The 12,593-nt window shown below is 36.9% G+C and overlaps 1 protein-coding gene across 4 annotated transcripts in view; it reads right to left on the bottom strand.

The window, feature by feature from the left end:
* Positions 1 to 12,593, bottom strand: part of IFT88 (intraflagellar transport 88) — a 45,657-nt gene that overhangs the window by 12,766 nt on the left and 20,298 nt on the right. For 3 of the 4 annotated variants that reach the window (XM_042023917.1, XM_042023919.1, XM_042023918.1), the window contains 5 exons: positions 11,230 to 11,380; positions 9,956 to 10,071; positions 7,025 to 7,077; positions 5,198 to 5,263; positions 3,382 to 3,488 (listed from right to left, as the gene is read on the bottom strand). In XM_042023917.1, coding sequence (XP_041879851.1) covers positions 3,382 to 3,488; positions 5,198 to 5,263; positions 7,025 to 7,077; positions 9,956 to 10,071; positions 11,230 to 11,380 — 493 coding nt within the window. Of the gene's footprint in view, positions 1 to 3,381; positions 3,489 to 5,197; positions 5,286 to 7,024; positions 7,078 to 9,955; positions 10,072 to 11,229; positions 11,381 to 12,593 lie in introns of those variants that run through there. The other variant, XM_042023920.1, reaches the window with a different exon arrangement.

Below are 12,593 nucleotides of genomic sequence, written 5' to 3'. Positions count from 1 at the left end.
TGACTGTATGGTCATGGATGACAGAAGGAACTTCTTAGGAAAAAAAAACCCCTAGTAATTTCCAAAGCCAGATGGTAGAGAGAAGACTAAGAAACCACACACACACACGTCCCCAACCAAGAACAAAACAAAAAAACCCTTCCCAAACACAAAACCAGAGGATGGGAACCCAGATGTAACATCAATAGCAAAAAAAGGAACTGCAGGGCTATTATTTGCAAGACAGCACTGATGTAGAGGTTGTCACAGAAAGATACTCCACTACTAATGCAGGGCAGCCGCATACTAAATCGCAGCATCCCCCATAACATCTTTTCTTAGAGTCTTTGCTCCTTTACCAACTACAACAGTGCTCATTTTAAAGAAAACTGTGTCAGTGGGTTCCTTGGGAGCAGAAGTTGTTCCTTTCCTTTGGGAGGAAGTTGGAAAGTTTTCAGTGTGTGGCAGAGGAGAAAGCCAGAAGAAGGAGATGGGAGCATGTCCCACCAAGACAAGGAGATGCAGGAAGGAGTAGAAAGCAACCCATCAGACTTCATTTGAAGAGAGCATACTAGGAACCACAGGGGCAGAGTTTTGCTGCTATTCAGAGCTTAGTCAGGCTGGAAACACTGGTCTGTCTGCAGGAATGAAGTTAACAGAATGGACAAGAAACCTGTTTTATTTTATTATTGACGATTTTGAAGGGGCACAAAGGCAAGAGGAGTGTTTGTCTGGGGTTTGTTTGGGTTTTTTAAACCTACTGCATTTCATTTTTATCTGCTTAAATGAAAATTGCTTTAGTTTAAATTACAGTACAATCAGGCTTATTCAAAAGGCTGAATTAAAAACTTTTTTTTCTTTTCTGGGTAACACACTAGAGGAAATATTTAAGCAGATCTACTGTAAAGCTTTAACTAATTAAAAGTGCCCTCACAGACACCTTATGTGGTCTAGACAGATCTGTTCTAAGACCCCTCTACTCTCTTCTCCTGAGACTCTACCTGTAATTGTGTGTCCAGTTTGGGGCATCCAATGTAAGGACATGGACATGTTGGAGAGGACCCAGAGGAGGGCCATGAAGATGAAAAGAGATCTGAAGCACTTCTCCAGTGAAGACAGGCTGAGAGAATTGAAGTTGTTCAGCCTGGAGAGGAGAAGAATCTGGGCAAATATTGTTGTGGCCTTTCAGTACTTAAAGGGGTCTTACAAGAAATATGGGGACACACTTTTTACTAAGGCCTGTGGTGACATGACAAGGAATAATGAAAACTGAAACTTTAAACTGAAAAGGGGTAGGGAAGGAGAAAAAATATGACAAGGATGGTGGGACACTGGAACAGGTTACCTAGTGAAGCTGTGGATGCCCATTCCTGGAAAGGTTCAAAGTCAGGTTCGATGGGGCTTTGAGCAACGTGATAGTGGCAGGTGACCCTGCCCACAGCAGGAGGGCTGAAACTACATGACCTTTAAATGTTCCTTCCAACCTAAACCATTCTGTGATCCTACTCTGCAAGGTCAGTGTTGTGACAGGATAGAGTTGAGAGGCTCTTAAACAGGAATACTGAAATGCAAGACACAGAGCGAGCTTTCTACGTCATGGCTGAATTATGATCACTATTGAAGTCTAGCAGTCTAAACCAACTATGCAATAATTTGGGCTACCACGAGTTTGTGTTGGATCCCACTGACACTTCTGTCATTCAGGTACGACTTAATGAATTCCCTTAATGCAATGAAGTCAGAATGAATAAAACCTGTTACTAAATTCTCTGTCACTAAAATCTGAAGTTACTTAGATGATTCAAATTTAAATACTCTATCAGTAGCTTTTTCCTCACCAGGAAGTACAGAAATTTGTTTGGAAAAGCTCCCACTTCCCATATGTAATAAACAGAAAGAGATATGACAATTTTTTTTAAATTGTATTCCAATATCAACTTTCTTAAAGAAAAAAAGCTATTTTCCTTAAAATCCTTGACATTTGCCCATCTATAATTAACACCTTCAGTGCAAAAAAAAAAAGGCCAGCATTACATGCAAGGAAATAGCCTTTCCATCTCCAGGGACCTCTCTCTCTCTTACTAGCTAAAAATAATTCTGTTTTAACTGGTTTTGTTGGTGAGCTTTCTCAATTAAAGCACTGAGGTACTGAAAGTTACTGCAGTGGACTATGTATTATCACTGACATTGAACTGATTAGAAGCCAAGCAAAGCCTCTTTAACACATTTCAGTGAATCTCTTAATTATGAATTCTGCAGAATAGGAACATTATACCTGGTCATCTGTTTTGCTTACTGATACAATTATGGGGAGACATGGAGGAATATTAATCCCACTACAGCTGTGGACTGCTTTCTTTCGTCCATCTTCCCAAGCGCTTTAAATTTTACATTTACTGAAAAACCCAATCAGTACACTTCAGCTAGCCCCTCAAAGTGTGGTTGTAGCGTGAAGTTGGAATCCTTCAGTCAGTGTTTCCCCTTGTGAGCTTCATTTTTAAAACGTCCTAGTGTTCATGTGCATACTCAAACTCCCTGGAACTTAAGCATAAGTAGCTAAGGATGCATGTACACATCATCTGGCATCAAAAGGGACCAATAAGTGTTACTAAGAGCAGAGTAAATTAGTTAAGACTTAATGTATCCTAATGTGACTATGTAGCTTTGAGGCAATTCTCTGGATAGACAAAACAAGCTTGAATACTTTTCAGCTCAACAGGATGGATAATGCTTTTTCAAACAAGCAGCTGTTTTTAATTTTAAAATCTCACTTTATCACCAGAATAGCAAGAAAACAATGCACGAGTGCACACATACACACACAAACATGAGCTCACTCTTCTGAACAGAACACAAGTTATGATCTCATACCTTTCACAGCCTGTTACTTTTCCATGGAATTTTTTTCCAGTTTAAAAATTGGCAGTCACATGAATAGTTTACTTCTACCTATATAATATGTCAATGCTGCAGTTCAGTGTATAACAAAAAAGGAGTTCTTCTACATGGACAAATTCTCAGGCTTCCCATCTCTCCCTATAGTTGCATTATTACTTGGCTCATAAATACACTAAAGTATTAAATAAAATCTGGCAAGAAAGTAGGAAAGACGACATTCCAAAGACATTGAATTATGCGAGTGGCTCCGGCATTCCCACCATGTCCACGTAGTCTATCTTTCACTAGTATTTAAAAATCACAGAAAATCTGGTGCTCAGAAACTATTCAGACAGATGTAAGACTGATCTGTAACTTAAAACTAAACCACCCAGAACCCCAAAACACAGGCCTCTGTAAACCAGGAAGTTAACAACACATTGTATCTTGAAGTATCATAAACACTATTTTAGCTTCATCTATGCCTGTAGCAATTCTGCATAATATACAGAGAAACAAACTTACCTGCTCTCTTATTTCTTTTAATTTTTCTGCTTTCTTAAGCTTTGTTATATATTCCTGGACTTCTTTCAGCCCCATGTCTGTGCAGAGACGAACTAAAAATCGGAGGCCTAATTGGAAAGCAAAGCATTGTTAAAAAAAGACTTACAAGGAGATCAAACTACAAGCACACCCTGACAGAACTGGACATGCAGAATGCCAAACAGTGCAAATAACTGCAAACAAGGCAACTCCAGTCCAGCACCACTACACGAGTTGTGATATTTTGCAAGTAATTCAACATTTTCTCTGTGTCTGTATCCATGAACAGTACAAATACCATTGGTATATGTGGAAGGCACAAGGCATACTAAGTCATTTGGCCCAGAAGTCTTGGCATTCGCAAAATATTTTGGAAGCTGGAAAGCATAGAAATGACACTAAGATATTTCTGAGGAGCTGGTATCAAGAGAATTTGGTTGAAAACAATTTTGCAAATGCCAAGTGAATCAAAATGGGTTTTTTTTGCTCTGGCTGTGGCTGATTTTTTAAAGAGTAATATTTATAGAATTAAAAAACCCCAATAAAGCTGACATGAAAATCAACTGTAACTGTATGATTGAACCAAAAGAACCCCTAAAAACATTCTCCTGAGACACTCTACCAAACTCTGAAAACATTGTTGGTATTCCTGTGTGTTTGTCAACATTCCTTTCAAAGAATGGAAGCAGAAACAAGCAGGACATGATCCATTCTCTCCGGACTGCTTTCACAAACGTTATTCATCTTGTGCTAAGTTAGTTCTCTGCTGGTTTAGGAAGCCAATGGTCAGGGAGGGATGAGGGAAGAACCATTGTTTCAGCAGTAGAAAACTTAAACCAGTTAAATTGTCTTGCCTAACTCCTGCCTCCATTTGTGAAATTTGTAGAAACTACATTCAGAAACATATTTGCATTCTAAAAGGTTTACTAAACGCCCCTCTGAAATATGTGTGACCAACATGAACATGATATTTTGTTTATAACTTTGAGGAGTAATAGCAATGAATTTCACTTGTACAAGAGAGCTGTGTGATTCCTCTTTAAAAAAGCAATACATTTGTTAAAGGAGAACGATATGATTTTAAAATCAAATACAATGAATGTTCTTCCCACATTGCATCCGAAAGCACAGACTTGTTGGCGACAACCTTGTGTTTTGGAATTTGTGAGGCACAGTGTGGGATGGAAGAGAATGTTTAGACAACCACTGACAACCCTTATTTTCTACAGGGCTTTTTTATTTAGAATACAGGTGTGACTGATTTTGCAAAATGTCCTACTCTTCAAAGTTATGTTTCCCGCAGTTTAGTTTGAAATCCTTTATGGATTTTCCAGAGACTGTTTGACCAACTATAGTTAAAAACTCAGCAACAAAATCTCACCCTCTACATTTTTTGGAAACCCTGACCTAGGTAAAACTCAGCAATAAGATGTTCTCATATCTAGAAATTTACAGCAGGAGTTTCAACTAGCAGGAACTACAAGTACAAATAGTTGTATTTTTTTGTAAGATTAAATAAGTAACATAGTTATAACATTTAGGACATATGTACAAGAAAGAACTCATCCACCAATGCAAGTCAGTTAGTTTATTTTAATCACTCTTCTTCAGCAGTAACCTCATATTTCTTAAATCACCCTTCAGTGCTGTCATAGAAAACATGCAGTATTAGCATGAATAAAAATGTTAGTTAATGGAAGTATTTTCATACGAAAAATACATCATATGATTACTAACACACCTATTCAATGTAACAAAGTTTCCTTTGATAGTTACACCGCTGAATGAAACAACTTACATTCAACATTCTCTGGGAATTTTCTGTGAATGACTTTGTATTTCTCCAGAGCTTTCTGGTAGTTACCTGCAAACAAAACAAACATCTCCTATCCACACATTCAAACATAAAAAAGAATATTTGATGAGATATTGGACAACTTTGACATCAATTCATCTTTTTAGTTAGAGTAAATTATTTAATATTGTAGGTCCAAATTTGGTAAGACCAAACTGAACATTCTTTATTAAATGACAGTAAAAATTAAGAGCATCTGAAACAGTCCAAATCACTCTGTAAATAACAGAATCAATGAGGAGGAGTTTCCTGATTTTTGCTTTTTTTTGACCTTCCTCTATGACAGCATTGTTCTACAACACAACTACTAGAGGTGCTGTATCAGCCTAACAGGACTTATCAGAGACTGCAAATGTATGGATTGGTCAAACAGAAATATCTAAAAGCTGAGCTCAGCATGTCCTTCCTCCCATCAAAATACAAACTGTGTGGCTCTCCCATCCTGGATCTGGTAGTGAAGCAATTATTCCTGAAGACTTTTGCCCTCAATTTTGACTCAGACTGATTGAAAGGGCTGATTGACCCATGAATTTAAAACATCATATCCATAAAATACTTGACAAAAAAGTTTGTTGAGACATGTGAACATGATAAACTGGGAATTTTACCAATAAATTATAAACAATCTAAAATACAGTCAAACCCACTGTGTTTCTTTGATGGGAAAACAGTTTATGTGTCTGGTTTTGGGTGGTGTTGATTGTTCTTAATTCACTGACTCCCCTAGGTCCTGTTCCTTTTCTCACTGTTGTATTAAATAACTGAGCTGAGTGAGAAAATGCACTTATTTGTTTTGACAGACTGCACTGCAAAGTTCTAAAGAAGCATAAAGAAGAGTGACAAAATGGAACAGCAAGAAAGAAGAGTATCATTTACAGCATCAAGTATTTTGAATGTATTTTAGGTGGTGAAAAAAACCAAGATTAATCTCTTAATTTTGCTTATCAGTGCATTATATTCCCAGGAAGAAAATACAGCACATTAAGACTCTCTTATGTTTGTGTAACACAAATACTACTTCAACATCAAAGAATTATACCTGCTGTTGACAAAGAAAGGGACTTAAGCAACTTGAAAAACTAATTATTTATGTTAGATTAGTTGGTAGTATAATTACATTTCAAAGCCCTTCTATCAGATCATTTATGCTGTACTATTTATTTTATTGAACAGCATAAGGAATATTTCATGCATAAGTCAGTGCAGGGGCACTTGCTGGACTTAAAAAGAAATTCATGTTTTATATACAGAGAAAATTTGTAGCAAACTAACATGTAACTGAATGTTCACACAAACTTTAGAACCAATAGTCACATCAGTCAGAAAAGATCAAAAGAAAAAAATCAAAACATCAATCAAAACAAAACAAATCACAGAATCATGGAATGATTTGAGTTGGAAGGGACTTTTGAAGACCAAGTTCCAACACCCCTGCCATGGGCAGGGACATCTTCCACTAGACCAGGCTGTTCCAAGTCCCATCCAACCTGGCCTTGAACACCTCCAGGGATGGGGCATCCACAACTACTCTGGGCAACCTGTTCCAGTGTCTCACCATGCTCACAATAAAGAATTTCTCCCTTATGCCCAGTGTAAATCTACCCTGTTTCAGTTTAAAACCATTTCTCCGTGACCTGGAACTGCAGACCCCAGTCTGTCTCCATCTTTCCTATAAACTGCTCTCATTATTCTCCAGGCTGAACAACCCCAGTGAATTACAAAAAAATGTTACAAACCTGACAGCAATTACAAAGAAGTCACAGAACTCACCGCTTCTCCTGTAGCAACTGGCAACCATCAGCTGCCACTTCACTTGTGTTGGCCTGCATATAAATAAAAGAAAGTCATGCATGCTGCCAAACAACGAATGAGCAAAATAATCTGCATAGCACTGGTAAAGACCTACAATTTAACTACTAATAAATTTTTCACCTAGCATGTTGCCTTCCTAGAAAGAATACAGCCTGCTCAGCTCACACATAATTTACCACTGGATCATGCACCTGTTTCCAGGACTTGATGTCACTCATTTTCAGTCCCATGTTAGAGTTTTTCTCGGGCTCCTGATTCTGTGCCCAGACACAATTAGTAGACCTGACATGTGAACCATCTTTGTCAGAGATACAGAACCATGCAATGGGGGAGGAACAAAATGCTAAATTGTATTCTGAGGAGGTCCCACCACTAGGGTTCCACACAAACCCAAGGGATTCCTGCCAGAAAGCACGGTCCGTGCCCACTTACAGCTTTGAACTTTGGCTTCTCCTCTTTGCTATCACCTCTGTACCCCAGCTGCTCCCTGTCCTTCTCTTTTTACCACATAATGGTGACAGTATGGTCAGACAAAATACTGAGATCCTTGAGCATGTACAATAAAACTGTTGGACCCTTTCCTCATTTTTACCAAGATAATATGAAAATTAGGAAATTTTCATGTTAACAGTGTAAGGATCCTCTCTGACAGCCAAAGCACTTTCCACATGTGGCTTACAATTGAATAGTAGCATATCCAAAAGGTACTGTATAGTAATATTTTCAGAATAGTTTTGTTCTTATCCTCTTCAGTTTTTCTCTCTAATCACAGCACAGGCCATTTTAAACTCTAAGCAATCTGTTTGCCTGGTAGTTGCCAAGCAAGTTCATGAAATACAGATGTTGCACCTTTTCATTTTCAGCTGAATGTGCCTCCTGCAAACAAAGGCAGCCAAGCACACGCTGTAATAGAATTTATTACGCAGTTCAGTATGAAAATTCTAGAGAGAATAAATTGCCAGCAGCAAGTACTAACTGCACTAACTCCTTTAATTCATGATAGATTTGAGCATTCTAGTAAAAATAAAATAGTGAAAAAATGTTTCCCAATTCATTGTCTAACATGTTATCTTAGAATGCAATTTAAAAAGTAGTTATTGCGATTTAGACACTGAATGCACTAAACAAAAAATGTTAAACTAAAAAATGCTGTTCATAGTTAAAATAAAGATGCAATTTTAAAACGCAACTTTGATTGAAGTTAGTAGCAATTTAAATTTACATTCGTATTTACCAATTACCATATCTAGTCTCTATTTTTAATACCAAATAAACAGCCAAACACTTAATGCTTTGTTATCAACTATTAAAAATATCCTCCCACAGAGAAATAATTTTTCTGTATTACAGATAGATTACAATTACAAGTAATATTGAAGAATTTAATATGCCAATTCTTCGTAAGTACTTTACAATCCACATACTTCGTGCACGGAGTGAGCGCGACATGAAGCACAAAATATTTAAATCTTTGCCAAAACAAGATTATGAAAGAATTCTTTTTAGTCTCAGCTGTTTCTTTCCAAATTTTCTAAGAAGGCCATGAATGCCAGCACATGCGATCTCATAGCTTGACTAAAATGTGATTTCTTATGGTGGCCAGTATTTGTAGGGAAAAGAATACTGGCAAACTTGTGAACTGTGATTTCTGTCAACTCTCTCCTGTGTATTTTTGTCTAATCTACTTCTCTATTTCTTTATAAATATACCACCATTTGGGTGAAGTCTATTTTTATCTTTTTTTTTCATTTTTAATCCTTAATTAAGCCTTAGATTTTCTCATCTGTAATTAATGTCTATTCTAACCCAAGCGTCTCAAAGCCAGAATTAGAATTTTTTACTGAACTTTTTACAATCTATTGGTAGTATTTTTCCTTGAATTATACTGTACAAATTTTTTGTTCACATGCTGTCTTGTACATACATGTCATTCAGATTCACAGAACAAAAAGAATGTCACATTTTAGATCATGACAAGACAAGCAATAACAGAGTTTTGCCTAGTCTAATTTTTCATAGGTTTCCTAAAACACAAAATAAAGAAATTCCCACTTGTTGTGAGTGAATTTTAGTTGGTCTACTACGACAAAATTCTTCACGAACCTATAGGCAAATATTTGTTTCCACATAAAAAGATCGTATGCGTGTATTTTTAGAATTACCTTTGAACTCTGGATTACAAATTTAAATTTGACCCAATTTTTATTTATTAACCATTCTCTAGTAAGGTCCTTTTCTGAACTAAAATTAAGTATATGGCCTATATGCTTTCTTAAGTGCATCATATTCTGCTAAAGAAGAGTTTCAGCAATTAAGTTATTGAACTGAACTCAGGATATTTCAAACATCTTTATCAGGATCAGTTTAGCCTGCCTATTTATTTCACTGACCACTGGTAGTACAGCACTGCACATTTTTGGTTACTTCTATGCTTTATTTGATGGAAGTAGAAGTTATGTGAAAAGAGGAAACGCAGCAAGATCAGCTGAAACACACACTTATCTAAACCACCAAATCCTCACCACATAATAAAACAATAGAAAGGAAATATTTCACATAAAGCCATAGAGAAAGAGGTCTTGGTGGCTTTAGAGAACTGTTCCCCACTTCACAGCTGTGTTTAATGGCAGATAATAGAGAAGTATAGGTTCTAATACCTAACACTACCGTGGGCCCAGTGCAGGATCTTACTTAACACTGAAAATGCACAGTTAAGAGCAAAAGCACTCTGTAAATGAACAGAAAGTTGAGAAAATTAAATAATATCACAAATATACTTAACCCTGTTGTTTGTTTATGGTATTAAAGTTATCCAACTGATTTGTCTCTAGGTATACTTATGGATGTCTAATGAGAAATGTGAGTAGGCATAAAATAATAACTACTTACAGGATAAGCGCTGCTCTTTCAAAGTACTCAATGGCTTTTTCACAGAACTGGGTGTCAATGTAATACGCTCCAAGCCATTCAATGACCTCAATGTTTGAAGGGAAATACCGGTATGACTGACAAAATAGGAAAGGTGAAAAAATGCACAATTTCAGTGATAAACAACATCTTTATGTTGCTTCTGGAATATCTTACTCAAGTGTTTAATTCTCCAGATGCCCAAAACATGTAATATAAATGAATGGAAGTAGTGTGCTACACTAAGTGATCCTGGTGGGGGAGTAAAAAGAAAAAAAAAAAAAGTATGCCAAGCTTTCTAATTGCAGAATGCTTTTTAGAAGTTACCCAAGATGAGTCTGTCACATTTTCCATCTAGCCTTATTTGAAATATTTTAAATAGCTTGCAACAGCAAAAACATTTACTTAAATCACGTCTATACATGAATACCTTACCTAAAACGTTAAACAATGCTAACTAGTGAGTGTACAATTCCATGTTCACATCAGTCTGCTGGAAAACTCACCTGAAAGCATTCTTTTCTACAAGTAACTACATGAATAGCATTTTCAGCTTTTTAGAAATTCCCACTGAAATAGGCAGCAAAATTATTATCAAGCACAACTCAGCTGGTAATTCAGATTGCAACACAGCCCTTGGTCAGCCTCACTTTGCATAGAGAGAACTCTCAGACTGCACCAGCCACTTCCTGTCTTACTCTCATTTCTAACACAGAAGAATCTCTACAAGCTATGGACAGTAGTACAGCTGGTTTGAAATGAAAGAAGCTGCCTATCTAGGTAACTGCATACATAATGCATAGCTATAATGTTAAAATACATATCTATATAACCTTCCAAACATAAACAAAACACATTAGATATGCATCTCCATACCTATTATACAGACACGGCTTCCAATCAACTCCATCACATTACATACCTCTAAAATTACATTTATTCCCCACTTTTATTCTGTCCCAGGCTATATTTTAAATTAAAATTATCACAGGTCAATGTAAACGATGACTATATTAAAATAAAAGAAAGTTTGAGGCCAACATCCACATGGAAACATGGGCTATGTGTTTCCTTAGGATTTGACTACAAAAATCAGATTTTATTAACTCTTCCACAATATCTCCTTTTTTACTTCTTTTGGAATGACATTTTTAAAAGTTTAAATTCATCAACTGTTAATTTGATATAGTAACCTATGGCAAAATTTTCTTTACTTATGACAAAGTGCATTGAGAAATGAATATAAGAGCAAGTACCTCACAGTAATAATGAAAAGCTTGGGATTTATCACCTTCAGTATCATATAAATTCCCTAGCTTTGAAAGTACATGTGGATCAGTTGGTACTACACTGATCAACTGCAGGAGCCACTCTATGGCTTGATTGGGATCTTCCATGATCTGGTATCTGAGTTTTCTTCAGTCAAGGACTGATACCGATGGTAGTTTGATTTACTCAGAATCCCTACTACTTTGCCTAATGCAATCCATATGCTGAACACTAAACCAGTCACTGTAGTGGGCAGATGCAATGACTTTTTTTTTCCACACTGTTTTCATAATTTCATTTGTATCAGAAGGTATTTTTGTTATGCCAGAAAAAGAAAAGTATTCAGAGACTTTGGCTGCTCTTTCACCTTACAACTACGCCGGGCTCAACAAAACTTTGGGCTCAGTTGTCCTCTCTCTCTCTCTCTCTGACACTAATCTTTGACTTCCTCATTTAAAAGAATGAAGTGTGAGAACCAGGCCATCTATTTGCAGCCTCTACAACTTGCCTAGATTTTGTACTAACAGCATTTTGCTCTAAAGTGATTAGATAAAACTGCCATTCCCAAGAACAGACTTTTGCCAGCAGGGGGTTTTCTACTGCATGTCTAAGAAGCACAGCCTAGACAATCCCGGTCCAGAGAACAGAGGCAGCTTTAGCTGTAGCTCACCCTGCAGTGGGCTCTTCCCTCCTCAACGCACAATGGCTCAGAGCTCTGCAGCAGTGTCAGCTGGAGCTACTGCCCAACCTGTTTTTTCAGTTTCTGCTGCATCCTACCTGTCACAGCAGCAGCTTCTGAGAACTGGTGGAAAGCAGTTTTACATAGCAGTGGAGCAGAGAAGCTCTTTCCCAGATGGACACTCACAGTTGTTGGGCCATCTATGCTGTTGTAAAGGGGCTGTACATGGAACAAAGATCAGAGTCCTTTTGTATTTTTGGAGGTTACTTATTTTACTGACTAAAAAATATGTTTATTACCTACACTATTCTTAAAAGTGTAGTACATCAACTGGAATCTGTTCTGCCTTGGGGAGGATTTTATTACAGTTTGGACATCCTCAGGAGCATTGTTAAAGAAATTCATAGTTTAGAATATCACTGGTGATGTGCAAAGCTGATCCCTTCCCTCAGCTTTTTAATCTCTCGAGCTTTTGCAGAGCTGGGAGACAATTATTTTCTTACACATACACTAACTAATCTGAAAACAGCTTTCAGAACAGAACTTCCCATTTATTAGCTACAAAATTTTTTCTTAAATATTTACTTAATTGTGCTTACATCTGCCACAATTACTTTCAATTATATTTTAGTAATAATAAAACCAGCAGCATTTTAAATATTCCATGACACA

Source organism: Corvus kubaryi, unplaced genomic scaffold (genome assembly GCF_017639235.1).
Source record: "Corvus kubaryi isolate FWS band 111438036 unplaced genomic scaffold, C.kubaryi_AGA036_p1.0 37256, whole genome shotgun sequence".
Classification (NCBI taxonomy): domain Eukaryota; kingdom Metazoa; phylum Chordata; class Aves; order Passeriformes; family Corvidae; genus Corvus; species Corvus kubaryi.
Note: the sequence above shows the minus strand (reverse complement) of the source record. Positions and strands in the feature narration are given on the sequence as shown.